Source organism: Pristis pectinata, chromosome 1, assembly GCF_009764475.1.
Source record: "Pristis pectinata isolate sPriPec2 chromosome 1, sPriPec2.1.pri, whole genome shotgun sequence".
Taxonomy (NCBI): domain Eukaryota; kingdom Metazoa; phylum Chordata; class Chondrichthyes; order Rhinopristiformes; family Pristidae; genus Pristis; species Pristis pectinata.
In genome coordinates, this window is record NC_067405.1 from 148,800,271 (window position 1) to 148,817,397 (window position 17,127).

The following is a 17,127-nucleotide window of genomic DNA, read 5'->3' on the forward strand; positions in this document are numbered from 1 at the left end:
TCTGCCGTGGGTGTGTGTGGCAGGAGAGTGTAGAGCAACCTTTACCCTGTATATTGTTCCTAGCAGATGCAGGAAACACTCAGCGTGCCGGGAAGCATCCGTGGGGAGACAAACAGAATCAGCTTTTTAAGTCAGTGACATTTCAGAAGAATTGAGAAAAGGGAGGTGGAAGGGGAGGGGGGAATGGAGGGAGGGTGACAGAGGGGGGCAGTGGAAGGGAGGGACTGATGGAGGGTGGTGAAGGCTGCTGTGGGAGGTGTAACAGGAAGGAGATGAAGGGCAGAGTGAGGCAGTGAGAAAACAGCTGGGGACGTGACGCTGGAACGGTGACGTCCTCAGTACCGGGGACGTGACGCTGGAACGGTGGGGTCCTCAGTACCGGGGACGTGACGCCGGAACGGTGGCGTCCTCAGTACCGGGGACGTGACGCTGGAACGGTGGCGTCCTCAGAACCGGGGACGTGACGCTGGAACGGTGGGGTCCTCAGTACCGGGGACGTGACGCTGGAACGGTGGGGTCCTCAGTACCGGGGACATGACGCTGGAACGGTGGGGTCCTCAGAACCGGGGACGTGACGCTGGAACGGTGGGGTCCTCAGTACCGGGGACGTGACGCCGGAACGGTGGGGTCCTCAGAACTGGGGAAGCAAAAGGCTGGAAGTGCTCAGCTGGTCAGGCTGTGTCTGTGGGGAGAGGAACCATTAACGTTTTAGGGCTGTCAGGACCAGCAGGCTTTGGTACAAACTGAAGCTGATTCCTGTATTAGGAGTGAGCTCCTCTATGGACAGAGAGGTGATGTCCCTGGACTTGTGCTGGGCATCGTCCGCCTGTGGGATGGACAGGCAGAGGGTCAGACAGTGGATTACAGTGATGGGACACCCCGTCCAGGCCAGAGGGGTCCCCAGGTAGTCGCCCAGGCTGGGTTTGGTGTGTCCAGTACAGAGGAGGTGGTGTCACCGTCAGTGAAGCCCTGGGAATCTCCAACACGGGCTGCCTGTTTCCAATGGCCGGCCCCTGTCTCCCATCGCTCTGTGTGTGTCACTCTGCTTGTTGTGTCCTTGCCCAGGACGACGAATGCTGGAGCTGGAATCAGCTCTTCACCGAAGTGTCCTCGGAGCTGCTGACGGAACGTGACGAGCGCAGTGGGCAGGACGAGGAGGATCCGAAGCTGCTGTCAGCACATGCCTGACTGGGACGTCCAGACTTTTCCTCTGTGGCTTCTGGTATTTGGATGTTGACCCTGGGTTAAGGTGTTGACGCCTGTGAAATAGAAGCTGCTTTGATACCTATCATCTCTCCCTGCTGGTCTGCTTCATTACCTGGGTTGTGCTGAGTGATGGGCTGGCTGGGTGTGTGCCTGCCTGTGTCTCCTGGACTCACCAACTGCTGCAGGATCGGGTTCACGTCAGGAGCAGACTGTGTACCTGCGCCCTCACACAGAGATGCTCTTATACACACCAGCACACACAGTGACACTCTCACACACTCAATGTGGACACACACACACACACACACACACACACACACACACACACACACACACAGTATGTGGTCTCTCTCTCTCTCACACACACACACACACACACAGTATGTGGTCTCTCTCTCTCTCTCTCACACACACACACACACACACACACACACACACAGTATGTGCTCTCTCTCTCTCTCTCTCACACACACACACAGTATGCCATCTCTCTCTCTCTCTCACACACAGTATGCAGTCTCTCTCTCTTTCTCACCCACACACACAGAATATGCAATCTCTCACACACACAGTATGCAGTCTCTCTCACACACACACACACACACACACAGTATGTGGTCTCACACAGACACACACAGTATGCAGGCTCTCACACACACACACATGCACACACAGTATGCAAGCTCTCTCTCACACACACACAGTATGTGGTCTCACACAGACACACAGTATGCAGCCTCTCACACACACACAGTATGTGGTCTCACACACACACACACACACACACAGAGTATGCAGTCTCACACATGCACACGCTCAGTGTATGTGGTCTCACACACACACAAAGTGTATGCAGTCTCACACACATGCACACACGGTTTATGCAGTCTCTCACACACTGTATGCAGTCACACACAGTGTATGTGGTTACACACAGTATATGCGGTCTCACACACATGCACACACACTGTGTACGGTCTCACACACACAGTGTATGTGGTCTCACACACATATGTGGTCTCACGCACTCACATGCTCACAGTGTATACGGTCTCTCTCACACACACACAGTGTATGTGGTCTCACACACAGTATATGCAGTCTCACGCACACACAGTGTATACGGTCTGTCTCACACACACACACACACACACACAGTGTACGCGGTCACACACACAATCCTTCACTCATTTTGCCCATTTCTCACCCGCCTCCCCACGTCAGGATAAATCTTGCCCTGGGACATTGGGAGAATCCCAGTCCTTCCCAAAGAATCCCCACATGAAATGATTGTCCTGCTTTATTTTCTGATCTGGAGAAGTGAAACTCCAGGGAAAAGATGATGTGGCCCTGAAGAGGTGAGCAGAGCATTAAGTGAGACAGGAGGCTGTATTGTCGGGTGTTGAGAGCTGGAGACGTGGGAGAGTTTCTGAATCTAGCAGTGGATGACCAAAGAAATTTGCGCAGAGGGAAATGAGAGTATACAAGATATTGCACATTGAAAAGCCTTCTAAGGATGTGTAAAGAGAATAGCAAAATAACTCACCCCATAGAGAAGGAGAATGAGAAGGAATATTGAAATGCCTGAGGCATTAGACAAATGCTGTACATCTATCTTGGTGTCAAAGTCACAATAAACTCTCAAGCAAATGGTGGGAGTCAGGGTTCCAGTGAGAGTGAGGTTCAAATTCCCAATATTAGAAAGAGTACTGAGGAACTTGGGGACTGAGAGCTGCCAAATCTCCTGGAACAGGTCACCAGCACCCCAGGGGTCGGAGAGAGCTGGCTGCTGAGAGACTGGATACTTTCCAAATTCCCCGGATTCTGGAACAGCCCCAGCAGATTGGAAGGCAGGAAACTTGACGTTGCTCTTAAGAAAGGAGGGAGAGAAAATATAGGGAACTGTAGACCAGCGAGACCCACAGAATTGTCAGCAACACACTGGACTCTGTCTCTGGGAGCACAGTAACAGCGCTTGGAAAATCATAAACCACCCGACTCGTTCAGTTCCCTGGGATTGGAGGCACAGGGAGACAGGGTGGTGAAGAAGGGGTTTGGCACACTGGCCTTCATCGGTCAGGGCATTGTGTAGAGGAACTGGGACATTATGTTACAGCTGTACAAGCGGTTGGTGAGGCCACACTTGATGCTCCATCAGTTCAGGTCACCCAGCTATCGGAAGGGTGTCATTTAGCTGAGAGAGGGTGCAGAAAGGATCCACGAGGAAGTCCTCGGGACTGGAGGGCTCGAGTTATAAGGACAGGCTGGGACTTCTCGGCCTGGAGTGAAGGAGGCTGAGGGGTGACCTTACAGAGTTTTATAAAATCATGAAATCATAACGTGGATTGGGTAGATAGTCACAGGTTTATTCCCAAGGGACGGGAGTCTAAAACTAGAGGGCACAGGTTTAAGGTGAGAGGGGAAGGAGTTAAAGGGGACCTGAGGGGCAAGCTTTTCACGCAGAGGGAGGTGGGTGTGTGGAATGAGCTGCCACAGAAAGGCAGAGGTGGTACAATGACAGCATTTAAAAGAGGTTTGGATGGGTAGAGACACCAGCGAAGGCGGGTGCTGGAATCTGGAGAACAATCTGCTGGAGGAACTCATGGGATGAGCAGCATCTGTGGGGGAGGGAACTGTCAACGTTCTGGGTCAAAACCCTGCATCAGGACTGTTTGTTGCATTTGGGCAGGTACGTGGACAGGAAAGGTTCGGAGGGATATGGACCAAACACAGGCAAATGGGACTGGCTCAGGAAGGTACCTTGGTCAGCAGGGACCAGTGGGCCGAAGGGCCTGTTTCTGTGCTGTATTGGTATTGGGTTATTAATGTCACTTGTACCTCGGTACAGTGAGAAACTTGTCTTGCATACCGATCGTACAGGTCAATTCATTACACAGTGCACTGAGGTAGTACAGGGTAAAACAGTAACAGTACAGAGTAAAGTGTCACAGCTACAGAGAAAGTGCAGTGCAGGCAGACAATAAGGTGCAAGGTCACAACAAGGTAGATTTTGAGGTCAAGAGTCCATCTCATCACAGGACTTATACCTGTCCCAGATTGAGGTGTGCAAGGAAAGTGGTGCTCAACAGTTGTGTGGAGTGTGTTAGCGTGGATAGGAGGGAAATGGGGAAAGTGGTTTATCTGGATTCTCATGGGGATATGCTGAAGAATTACTCAGCGGGTGTCTGCCACTCCGTGTCGCAGGTGCAGAAGGGGCAGAATCCGTGAAGGTTGCTGAGCCAGTTCAGAGACAGTCTGACTGGAGACAGGGCAGTACTGGAGCACGTCTGAGGGAATGCAGCCGGACAAGTGGTTGAAGTGTCAGTGGCAGAACATTGTGACAGTGACCAGGAATCAGTGATGGGGGAAGGCCAGGAGAGACCAGAATGGAAGGTCCTGACTGAGGGAAGGCAGATTCGACAGTGTACAATTCTGGTGACCACACACCAGTCCTGTCCACACGAGATGACCGCACACGTGTCCTGTCCACACTAGATGACCACACGTGTCGTGTCCACACCAGATGACCACACGTGTCCTGTCCACACCAGATGACCACACATGTGTCGTGTCCACACCAGATGACCACACACGTCCTGTCCACGTGAGATGACCACACACGTGTTGCGTCCACGCCAGATGACCTCACACATGTCCTGTCCACACCAGATGACCACACGTGTCCTGTCCACACCAGATAACCACACACGTGTCGTGTCCACACCAGATGACCACACACATCCTGTCCATGTGAGATGACCACACACGTGTTGTGTCCACGCCAGATGACCTCACACATGTCCTGTCCACACCAGATGACCACACATGTCCTGTCCACACCAGATGACCACACACGTGTCGTGTCCACACCAGATGACCACACACGTCCTGTCCATGTGAGATGACCACACACGTGTTGTGTCCACGCCAGATGACCTCACACATGTCCTGTCCACACTAGATGACCACACGTGTCCTGTCCACAGTACAGCTGAGGACATCCCCCCAGTTGATGACGTGTCCATCAGTGTCCGCACCCAATCAGCGGACACCCCGATGGCTCCGACCATCCGCACCGATGTTCTCTGCCCCACAGCCTGTGGCCGGGTCCTGGATGGATCGATTCAGACGCAGAGTGTGGATGGGCTCCTGGCCCCGACAGGGAGAGTGCAGGTGGGACTGTGACACCACAACCAGCCCAGTGCCCACCGCAACTCCTTCACCTCCTACTGCCGGCCTTGACCCAGCGACTGCTGCCACAGAGCTGTGTTGGAAAGGCAGGGTACTCAGACTTCTAATATTGCGGGTGTTGATGGAGGAGATCGCAGCCCAGATCAGGCCATCAGTTGTTAAGTGACCACAGCTCAGGGTGAATCTGGATCCAGAATCTGGGATACAGATCTTCGACTGAGCTCAAGTTCATGGTCAGCAGAAGGTGGTGTCAGTAAATAGTGGAAACGTCAGGTGTGTGTGTGTGAGTGAGAGAAAGAGACCGCACAGCGTGGGGGGAGCTTCACCCTGTGTCTGACCCCGGGAGTGTGTGATGGGACGGTGCGGAGGGAGCTTCACCCTGTGTCTGACCCCGGGAGTGTGTGATGGGACGGTGCAGAGGGAGCTTCGCTCTGTGTCTGACACCGGGAGTGTGTGATGGGACGGTGCGGAGGGAGCTTCGCTCTGTGTCTAACCCCGGGAGTGTGTGATGGGACGGTGCGGAGGGAGCTTCGCTCTGTGTCTGACCCCGGGAGTGTGTGATGGGACAGTGCGGAGGGAGCTTCACCCTGTGTCTGACCCCAGGAGTGTGTGATGGGACGGTGCGGAGGGAGCTTCACCCTGTGTCTGACCCCGGGAGTGTGTGATGGGATGGTGCGGAGGGAGCTTCACCCTGTGTCTGGCCGCAGGAGTGTGTGATGGGACGGTGCGGAGGGAGCTTCACCCTGTGTCTGGCCCCGGGAGTGTGTGATGGGACGGTGCGGAGGGAGCTTCGCTCTGTGTCTGACACCGGGAGTGTGTGATAGGACGGTGCGGAGGGAGCTTCACCCTGTGTCTGGCCCCAGGAGTGTGTGATGGGACGGTGCGGAGGGAGCTTCGCTCTGTGTCTGACTCCGGGAGTGTGTGATAGGACGGTGCGGAGGGAGCTTCACCCTGTGTCTGACCCCGGGAGTGTGTGATGGGACGGTGCGGAGGGAGCTTCACCCTGTGTCTGGCCCCGGGAGTGTGTGATGGGACGGTGCGGAGGGAGCTTCACCCTGTGTCTGGCCCCAGGAGTGTGTGATGGGACAGTGCAGATGGGTTTTGTTAACAGTCTATACAACATGTAATTAATGTGAATACTCAATACAATCAGTAAACCCATCAGGTGAGGATTGTATCTCATTACTGTCCCTTCAAACGAATTATAAACTTTCGCAAACAATTCATCAACCGTTCAGGATATCACGCTAATTAACATTTTCAGCTGAGATCATTTACAAAATAAAACTTAGTGGGCTTCGCTTCGGAGGACTTCAGAGCAGATAAGTTTTCTTTATCTTTTTATTAGGGTTTTAAGTATAAAGCTTAGTTTTTAATAGCGTTGTGATTTAATAGGGTTGGTGTTTTTATAAGGGTTGTAAAAGTTTTAAGTGGTAGAGTGGGGGCTGGACTGCGCAGGCGCGGCGCGGGCAGTTTAAAAAGCAAACCGCCCTATCCAGCGGGCAGCGTCAGAGCGGGCAGTGGAGTGAGAGGTAGCAGAGTGTTCTGGGCTTTGGCTCAAGCAGCTTCGGCGTAAAGGAGTGAGGAAAGGGAGGTGACTTGCGTTAAGGAAGGGGTATGAGTGCGGTTTCCTGTACTCAGTGTAGATGTGGGAGTTCACGGAGTCTCCCTGCCTCCGGGAAGGCTACATCTGCGCCTGGTGTGTCGAGCTGCAGCTCCTGAGGGACCGTGTTAGGGAACTGGAGATGCAGCTTGATGACCTTCGTCTGGTCAGAGAGAGTGAGGAGGTGATAGAGAGGAGTTATAGTCAGGTGGTCACGCCGGGAACATCGGAATCAGACAATTGGGTCACAGTCGGGAAGGGGAAGGGTCAGGTACTAGAGAGTACCCCTGTGGCTGTACCCCTTGACAATAAGTACTCCTGTTTGAGTACTGTTGGGGGAGACAGCTTACCTGAGGGAAGTAAGAGTGGCAGTGTCACTGGCACAGAGCCCGGCCCTGTGGCTCAGATGGGTAGGGAAGGAGAGAGGAGGGCACTAGTGATGGGGGACTCTTAGTTAGGTGGGCAGACAAGCGATTCTGTGCACGCAGGAAAGAAACTCGGAAGGTAGTTTGCCTCCCAGGTGCCAGGGTCTGGGATGTTTCAGATCACATCCAAGATATCCTGAAGGGGGAGGGAGAACAGCCAGAGGTCATGGTACATGTTGGTACCAACAACATAGGTAGGAAGTGGAATGAGGTCCTGAAAAGAGACTATAGAGAATTAGGAAGGAAGCTGAGAAGCAGGACCTCAAAGGTAGTAATTTCCGGATTACTGCCTGTGCTAAGCGACAGTGGGTATAGGAACAGATTAAGGAGGAGGTTAAATGCGTGGTTGAGGGATTGGAGTAAGGAGCAGGGATTCAGATTTCTGGATCATTGGGGCCTCTTTTGGGACAGGTATGACCTGTTCAAAGAGGACGGGTTGCTCTTGAATCCCACGGGGACCAACATACTGGTGGGGAGGTTTGCTAAGGCTACTGGGGAGAGTTTAAACTAGAATTGTTGGGGGGTGGGATCCATATTGGAGAGACTGGGGAGGAGGTGTTTGGCTCTCGAGTGGAGGAGGCTAGGAGTGGGTGCCGTGGGTAGGTGATAGAGAAGGGACCTGTTCAGACAGGCTTGAGATGTGTCTATTTCAACGCAAGGAGTGTTGTGAACAAGGTGGATGAGCTTAGAGCTTGGATCGATACTTGGAGCTATGATGTGGTGGCCATTACAGAGACTTGGATGGCTCTGGGGCTGGAATGGTCGATTCAAGTGCCGGGTTTTAGATGTTTCAGGAAGGACAGGGAGGGAGGCAAGAGAGGTGGGGGAGTGGCACTGTTGATCAGAGATAGTGTCACGGCTGCGGAAAAGGTGGACGTTGTGGAGGGATTGTCTACGGAGTCTCTGTGGGTGGAGGTTAGGAACAGGAAGGGGTCGATAATGGTGCTGGGTGTTTTTTATAGGCTGCCCAATAGTGACAGGGTTATTGAGGAGCAGATAGGGAAGCAGATCCTGGAAAGGTGTGAGAATAACAGAGTTGTTGTGATGGGAGATTTTAATTTCCCAGACATTGATTGGCATCTCTAGACAGTGAGGGGTTTAGATGGGGTGGAGTTTGTTAGGTGTGTTCAGGAAGGGTTCTTGACACAGTATGTAGACAGACCTACAAGAGGAGAGGCTGTGCTTGATTTGATATTGGGAAATGAACCTGGTCAGGTGTCAGATCTCTCAGCGGGTGAACATTTTGGTGATAGTGATCATAATTCTATCTCCTTTACATTAGCACTGGAGAGGAATAGGAACAGACAGGCTAGAAAGGTGTTTACTTGGAGTAAAGGGAATTATGAGGCTCTCAGGCAGGAAATTGGAAGATTAAATTGGGAACAGATGTTCCTTGGGAAAATTACAGAAGATATGTGGCAAATATTCAGGGGATATTTGTGTGGAGCTCTGAACAGACATGTTCCGATGAGACAGGGGAGTCATGATAGGATACAGGAGCCATGGTGTACAAAGGCTATCATAAATCTAGTCAAAAAGAAAAGCATACAAAAGGTACAGAGAACTAGGTAATGTTAGAGATCTGGAGGAGTATAAGGCTAAAAGGAAGGAACTTAAGAAAGAGATTAGGAGAGCCAGAAGGGGACATGAGAAGGCCTTGGCGGGCAGGATTAAGGAAAACCCCAAGGCGTTCTACAAGTATGTGAAGAGTAAGAGGATGAGATGCGAAAGGATAGGGCCTATCAAGTGCAGCAGTGGGAAAGTGTGTATGGATCTGGAAGAAATAATGGAGGTAATTAATGAATACTTTATGTCAGTATTCATTATGGAAAAAGATCTGGGGGATTGTAGTGGGGACTTGCAGTGGCCTGAAAAGCTTGAGCGTGTAGATATTAAGAAAGAGGTGGTGCTGAAACTTTTGGAAAACATCAAGTTAGATAAGTCGCCGAGACCAGATGAGATGTACCCCAGGTTGCTGTGGGAGGCGAGGGAGGAGATTGCGGAGCCTCTGACAATGATCTTTGTGTCGTCAATGGAGACGGGAGAGGTTCCAGAAGATTGGAGGGTTGCAGATGTTGTTCCCTTATTCAAGAAGGGGAGTAGAGATAGCCCAGGAAATTATAGACCAGTGAGTCTTACCTCAGTGGTTGGTAAGTTGATGGAGAAGATCCTGAGAGGCAGGATTTATGAACATTTGGAGAGGTATAATATGATTAGGAATAGTCAGCATGGCTTTGTCAAGGGCAGGTCCTGCCTTACGAGCCTGATTGAATTTTTTGAGGATTTGACTAAACACATTGATGAAGGGAGAGCAGTAGATGTAGTGTATATGGATTTCAGCAAGGCGTTTGATAAGGTACCCCATGCGAGGCTTATGGAGAAGGTGAGGAGACTTGGGATCCAAGGGGACATTGCTGTGTGGATCCAGAACTGGCTGGCCCACAGAAGGCAAAGAGTGGTTGTTGAAGGGTCGTATTCTGAGTAGAGGTCGGTGACCAGTGGTGTACCTCAGGGATCTGTACTGGGACCCTCACTATTTGTGACTTTTATAAACGACCTGGATGAGGAAGTGGAGGGGTGGGTTAGTAAGTTTGCGGATGACACCAAGGTTGGGGGTGTTGTGGATATTTTGGAGGGCTGTCAGAAGTTACAGCGGGACATAGATAGGATGCAGAGTTGGGCTGAGAAGTGGCAGATAAGTGTGAAATGGTTCAGTTTGGTAGGTCAAATATGTTGGCGGAATATAGTATTAATGGTAGGACTCTTGGCAGTGTGGAGGATCAGAGGGATCTTGGGGTCCGAGTCCATAGGATGCTCAAAGCGGCTGCGCAGGTTGACTCTGTGGTTAAGAAGGCATATGGTGTATTGTCCTTCATCAATCGGGGAATTGAATTTAGGAGCCGTGAGGTACTGTTGCAGCTATATAGGTCCCTGGTCAGACCCCACTTGGAGTGTTGTGCTCAGTTCTGGTCACCTCACTACAGGAAGGATGTGGAAGCCATAGAGAGGGTGCAGAGGAGATTTACAAGGATGCTGCCTGGAATGCGGAGCCTGCCTTATGAAAGCAGGTTGAGGAAACTCGGCCTTTTCTCCTTGGAGAGACGGAGGATGAGGGGGGACCTGATTGAGGTGTATAAGATGATGAGAGGTATTGATCAGGTAGATAGTCAGAGGCTTTTCCCCAGGGCTGAAATGGTGGCCACAAGAGGACACAGGTTTAAGGTGCTGGGGAGTAGATATAGAGGAGATGTCAGGGGTAAGTTTTTTACTCAGAGAGTGATGAGTGTGTGGAATGGGCTGCTGGCAATGGTGGTGGAGGCTGATACGATAGGGTCTTTTAAGAGACTGTTAGATCGGTATATGGAGCTGAGTAAAATAGAGGGCTATGGGTAAGCCTAGTAATTTCTAGGGTAGGAACATGTTCGGCACAGCTTTGTGGGCCGAAGGGCCTGAATTGTGCTATAATTGTTCAATGTTCTATGTTCTCTATAACAGATTCACATTCAGAATTCAGACATCCTCTGATATCGTGTTCATTAAGTCACAGAACATTGTCCTTACCCACTTCATCCACGTTATTGGGGAGGGTGGCTGTTCATGTTCAGAGTGTGTTTTGAGGGAGTGGGTGCACAGAAGGGTTACAGTTCATGTACAGATAAACTTTAGGACTGAGACATACCGGTCAGTGTACAGATCTCCCCCTGAGAGAGAGTGGGACAGAGAGATACCGGTCAGTGTACAGATCTCCCCCGAGAGAGAGGGACTGTGAGACACCGGTCAGTGTACAGATCTCCCCCGAGAGAGAGGGACTGAGGGACACCGGTCAGTGTACAGATCTCCCCCTGAGAGAGAGAGGGACAGAGAGATACCTGTCAGTGGACAGATCTCCCCCGAGAGAGAGGAACTGAGGGACACCGGTCAGTGTACAGATCTCCCCCTGAGAGAGAGGGGCTGAGGGACACCGGTCAGTGTACAGATCTCCCCCTGAGGGAGAGGGACTGAGGGACACCAGTCAGTGTACAGATCTCCCCCTGAGAGAGAGGGACTGAGGGACACCGGTCAGTGTACAGATCTCCCCCTGAGAGAGAGAGGCTGAGGGACACCGGTCAGTGTACAGATCTCCCCCTGAGAGAGAGGGACTGAGAGACATCGGTCAGTGTACAGATCCCCCTGAGAGAGAGGGGCTGAGGGACACCGGTCAGTGTTACAGATCTCCCCCTGAGAGAGAGGGACTGAGAGGACACCGGTCAGTGTACAGAATCTCCCCCTGAGAGAGAGGGACTGAGGGACACCGGTCAGTGTACAGATCTCCCCCTGAGAGAGAGGGGCTGAGGGACACTGGTCAGTGTACAGATCTCCCCCTGAGAGAGAGGGACTGAGAGACACCGGTCAGTGAACAGATACCCCCCCCCCCCCAACAAGAGAGGGGGAATAGTGATTATAAAAGAGTCACAGCTTTACATAGAAGCACAGAACACTACAGCACAGTACAGGCCCTTCGGCCCACGATGTTGTGCTGACATTTTATCCTGCTCCAAGATCTTTCCCTCCCACATAGCCCCCCATTTCTCTATCATTCATGTGTCTATCTAAGAGTCTCTTAAATGTCCCTAATGTATCTGTCCCCACAACCTCTGCCGGCAGTGCATTCCACACACCCACCACTCTCTGTGTAAAAAAGTTACCCCCGAAATCCCCCTTATACCTTCCTCCAATCACCTTAAAATTATGTCCCCTCGTGTTAGCCATTGACACCCTGGGAAAACGTCTCTGACTGTCCACTCGATCTCTGCCTCTTATCACCTTGTACACCTCTATCAAGTCACCTCTCATCCTCCTCCTCTCCAAAGAGTGCCACGTGATAGTGAAGGTAAGAGTAGGAGGAGATAGCAGATGAATGCGTGGCTGAGGAGTTGGTGCAGGGGGCAAGGTTTTAGACTTTTGGATCATTGGGATTTCTTCTGGGGAAGGTGGGACCTGTACAGATTGGATGGGTTACACCTGAACTCGAGGGGGACCAATATCCTTGCAGGCAGGTTTGCTGGCGTGGTTTGGGAGAGTTTAAACTAGTTTGCAAGGGGGAAGGGAACTGGAGGGATAGGTCAGTAGAAGAAGTGCATGAAGTAAAGCCAGATAGAACCATAGAACACTAAAGCACAGGAAACAGGCCATTCGGCCCTTCTAGTCTGTGCCAGAACGTTATTCTGCTAGTCCCATTTACTTGCACCCAGTCCATAACCCTCCAGACCTCTCCTGTCCATGTATCTATCCAATTTATTCTTAAAACTCAAGAGTGAGCCCACATTTACCACATCAGATGGCAGCTCGTTCCACACTCCCACTATTTTAGTGAAGAAGTTCCCCCAATATTCCCCCTAAACCTTTCCCCTTTCACCCTAAAGCCATGTCCTCTCGTACTTATCTCTCCTAATCTAGGTGGAAAGAACCTACTTGCATTAACCCTGTCTATGCCCCTCATCATTTTATAAACCTCTATCATATCTCCCCTCATTCTTCTGCGCTCCAAGGAATAAAGTCCTAACATGCTCAATCTTTCCCTGTAACTCAACTCCTGAAGACCCGGCAACATTCTAGTAAATCTCCTCTGCACTCTTTCAATCTTACTGACATCCTTCCTGTAGTTCGGCGACCAGAACTGCACACAATATTCTAAATTCGGTCTCACCAATGACTTACACAACCTCACCAAAACATTCCAACTCCTATACTCAATACTTTGATTTATAAATGCCAGGATGCCAAAAGCCTTTTTTACAACCCTGTCTACCTGTGACTTTACTTTCAAGGAATTATGTATCTGAACTCCCAGATCCCTTTGTTCCTCCGCACTCCTCGGTGCCCTACCATTTACTGTGTATGTCCTCCCTTGATTTGTCCTTCCAAAATGCAACACCTCACACTTGTCTGCATTAAATTCCATCTGCCATTTTCTGGCCCATTCTTCCATTTGGTCCAGATCCCTCTGCAAGCTTTGAAAGCCTTCCTCACTGTTCACTACACCTCCAATCTTAGTATCATCCGCAAACTTACTAATCCAATTTACCATGTTATCATAGAACCATAGAACCATACAGCACAAAACAGGCCCTTCGGCCCACCGTGTCGTGCCGTCCATCAGACCACCCTCACACTACCTAACCCCTTCCTCCTGCATATCCCTCTATCTCACGTTCCTCCATATGCCTATCCAACAAGCTCTTGAACCTGTTCAATGTATCTGCCTCCACCACCACCCCAGGCAGCGCATTCCATGCACCAACCACTCTTTGGGTGAAAAACCTCCCTCTGACATCTCCCCTGATTGATCTACATCATTGATATATACAACAAACAACAATGGCCCCAGCACAGATCCCTGAGGTACACCACTAGTCACAGGCCAACCATCCATAACCACTCTCTGTCTTCTCCCACTCAGCCAATTTTGAATCCAGTTTACAACCTTTCCATGGATACCCATTGACTGAACCTTCTGAACTAATCTCCCATGTGGGACCTTGTCAAAGGCCTTACTAAAGTCCATGTAGACAACATCCAGAGCCTTACCTTCATCTACTTTCTTAGTGACCTCCTCAAAAAACTCCACAAGATTCATTAAACACGATCTACCATGCACAAAGCCATGCTGACTATCCTTAATCAACCCTTGGCTGTCCAAATACTTATATGTCCTATCTCTCAGAACACCTTCCAATAATTTACCCACTACTGATGTCAGGCTCACTGGCCTGTAATTACCCAGTTTACTCTTCGAGCCTTTCTTAAACAATGGAACAACATGAGCTATCCTCCAGTCCTCCGGCACCGCACCCGTGGCTCATTCTTCTACACTCCAAGGAATAAAGTCCTAACCTGTTCAATCTTTCCCTGTAACTCAACTCCTGAAGACCTGGCAACATTCTAGTAAATCTCCTCTGCACTCTTTCAATCTTACTGATATCCTTCCTATAGTTAGGTGACCAGAACTGCACACAATACTCCAAATCTGGCCTCACCAATGACTTATACAACCAATAATCTAACAGGTAGAGAGGCTTTGAGGAAGCAGAAGCAGAGTACAGGCTATAAAAGTAGTAAGGTGGATGGGCTAAAGTGCATTTACTCAAATGCAAGAAGTATCAGGAATAAGGGAGATGAACTGAGAGCTTGGATAAGTACATGGGATTACGATATTTTGGCTCTTGTAGAGACATGGCTGTCACCAGGGCAGGAATGGATATCCCGGGATTTCAGTGTTTTAAAAGGGATAGGGAGGGGGGGAGAAGAGGAGGACGGGGGGCGATACTGGTCAGGGACAATATTACAGCTGCAGAAAGGGTGGATAATGTAGAAGGATCCTCTCTAGAGTCAATATGGGTGGAAGTTAGGAACAAGAAAGGGGCAGTTACTCTACTGGGAGTATTCTATAGGCCCCCCGATAGCAGTAGGGATACTGAAGAGCAGATCGGGAGGCAGATTTTGGAAAGGTGCAAAAATGACAGGGTTGTTATCATGGGAGACTTCACCTTCCCAAATATTGATTGGCACCTGCTTAGTGCCAAAGGTTTAAATGGGGCAGAGTTTGTTGTGTGTCAATAGACAATAGACAATAGGAGCAGAAGTAGACCATTCGGCCCTTTGAGTCTGCACCGCCATTTTGAGATCATGGCTGATCCTCAACAATCAATATCCTGTTCCTGCCTTGTCCCCATATCCCTTGATTCCCCTATCTATAAGAAACCTATCTAGCTCCTTCTTGAAAGTGCCCAGAGAATTGGCCTCCACTGCCCTCTGAGGCAGTGCATTCCACAAATTCACAACCCTCTGGGAGAAGAAGTTTTTCCTCACCTCTGTCCTAAATGGCCTAGCCCTTATTCTTAAATCATGCCCCCTGGTCCTGGACTTCCCCAACATCTGGAACATATTTCCTGTCTCTATCTTGTCCAATCCCTTAATAATCCTGTATGTTTCAATCAGATCCCCTCTCAATCTTCTCAATTCCAGCGTGTACAATCCCAGTCTCTCCAACCTCTCAGCATAAGACAGTCCTGACATCCCCGGAATTAACCTCGTAAACCTACGCTGCACACCCTCTATAGCCAGGATATCCTTCCTTAACCCTGGAGACCAAAACTGTACACAATACTCCAGGAGTGGTCTCACCAGGGCCCTGTACAAATGCAAAAGAATCTCTTTGCTTTTGTACTCAATTCCCCTTGTAATACAGGCCAACATTCCATTAGCCTTCATCACTGCCTGCTGCACTTGTTCATTCACTTTCAGTGACTGATGAACAAGGACTCCTAGATCCCTTTGTATTTCCCCCTTACCTAACCCCACACCATTCAGATAATATCCGTCCAGGATGGATTCCTGACACAGTATGTTGACAGGCTGACTAGAGGGAATGCCATATTAGATCTAGTTTTAGGTAATGAACCGGGTCAGGTCTATCAGTGGGTGAGCATCTGGGGGACAGTGACCACTGCTCCATAACCTTTAGAATTGTCATGGGCAGGGATAGGAGCAAAGAGGACGGGAAGATATTTAATTGGGGAAAGGTGAATTATGAGGCTATAAAGCGAGAACTTGAGAGTGTAAATTGGGATGACATTTTTGAAGGGAAATGTACTACGGAGATGTGGTCGATGTTCAGGGATCTCTTGCAGGATGTTAGGGATAAATTTGTCCCGGTGAGGCAGAGAAGGAATTGCAGGGTGAAGGAACCATGGGTGACGAGAGAGGTTGAACAACTAGTTAGGAAGAAGGCAGCAGCATACATAAGGTGTAAGCAGCAAGGATCAGACAGGGCTCGTGAGGAATATAGAGTAGCAAGGAGGGAACTGAAGAAGGGGCTGAGGAGAGCGAGAAGGGGACATGAAAAGGCTTTGGCGAGTAGGGTTAAGGAGAATCCCAAGGCTTTTTTCTCGTACGTGAAGAGCAGAAGGATGGCTAGAGTAAAGGTAGGTCCGATTAAAGACAAAGGTGGGAGGATTTGCCTGGAAGCTGTGGAAGTGGGTGAGGTTCTCAATGAATACTTCTCTTCAGTATTCACCAAGGAGAGGGGTCTTGATGATGCTGAGAACAGTGTTGGTAAGGGTAATGTTCTAGAGTATGTAGATATCAAGAGAGAGGATGTGTTGGAGCTGTTAGAAAATATTAGGACAGATAAGTCCCCGGGGCCTGACGGAATATTACCCAGGCTGTTTTGTGAGGCAAGGGAGGAGATTGCTGAACCATTGGTTAGGATCTTTGAGTCCTCGTTGTCCACGGGGATGGTACAGGAGGATTGGAGGGTGGCAAATGTTGTCCCCTTATTCAAAAAAGGTAGTAGGGATAGTCCAGGGAATTACAGCCCAGTGAGCCTTACATCTGTGGTGGGCAAGCTGTTGGAAAGGATTCTAAGAGATAGGATCTATGAGCATTTAGAGAATCATGGACTGGTTAGGGTCAGCCAGCATGGCTTTGTGAAGGGCAGATCATGTCTCACAAACCTGATAGGGTTCTTTGAGGAGGTGACCAGACAGATTGATGAGGGTAGTGCAGTAGGTGTGGTCTACATGGATTTTAGTAAGGCATTTGACAAGGTTCCGCATGGTAGGCTTCTTCAGAAGGTCAGAGGCCAAGGGATCCAGGGAGGCTTGGCCGTGTGGATTCAGAATTGGCTTGCCTGTAGAAAGCAGAGGGTTGTGGTGGAGGGAG

The 17,127-nt window shown here is 50.1% G+C and overlaps 2 protein-coding genes across 2 annotated transcripts in view; both read left to right on the plus strand.

Annotated features, from left to right (window-relative positions):
* LOC127574997 (intraflagellar transport protein 43 homolog A) overlaps positions 1 to 1,291 on the plus strand; it is a 64,102-nt gene extending 62,811 nt beyond the window's left edge. The window contains exon 9 of the mRNA XM_052024617.1: positions 1,066 to 1,291. Within this exon, the coding sequence (XP_051880577.1) occupies positions 1,066 to 1,188 (123 nt within the window). The 3' untranslated portion in view covers positions 1,189 to 1,291. The remainder of the gene's footprint in view (positions 1 to 1,065) is intronic.
* Positions 1,292 to 4,329: 3,038 nt separating this feature from the next.
* Positions 4,330 to 17,127, plus strand: part of esrrb (estrogen-related receptor beta) — a 23,341-nt gene continuing 10,543 nt past the window's right edge. The window contains 2 exon segments of the mRNA XM_052020862.1: positions 4,330 to 4,430; positions 5,193 to 5,379. Coding sequence (XP_051876822.1) covers positions 4,330 to 4,430; positions 5,193 to 5,379 — 288 coding nt within the window.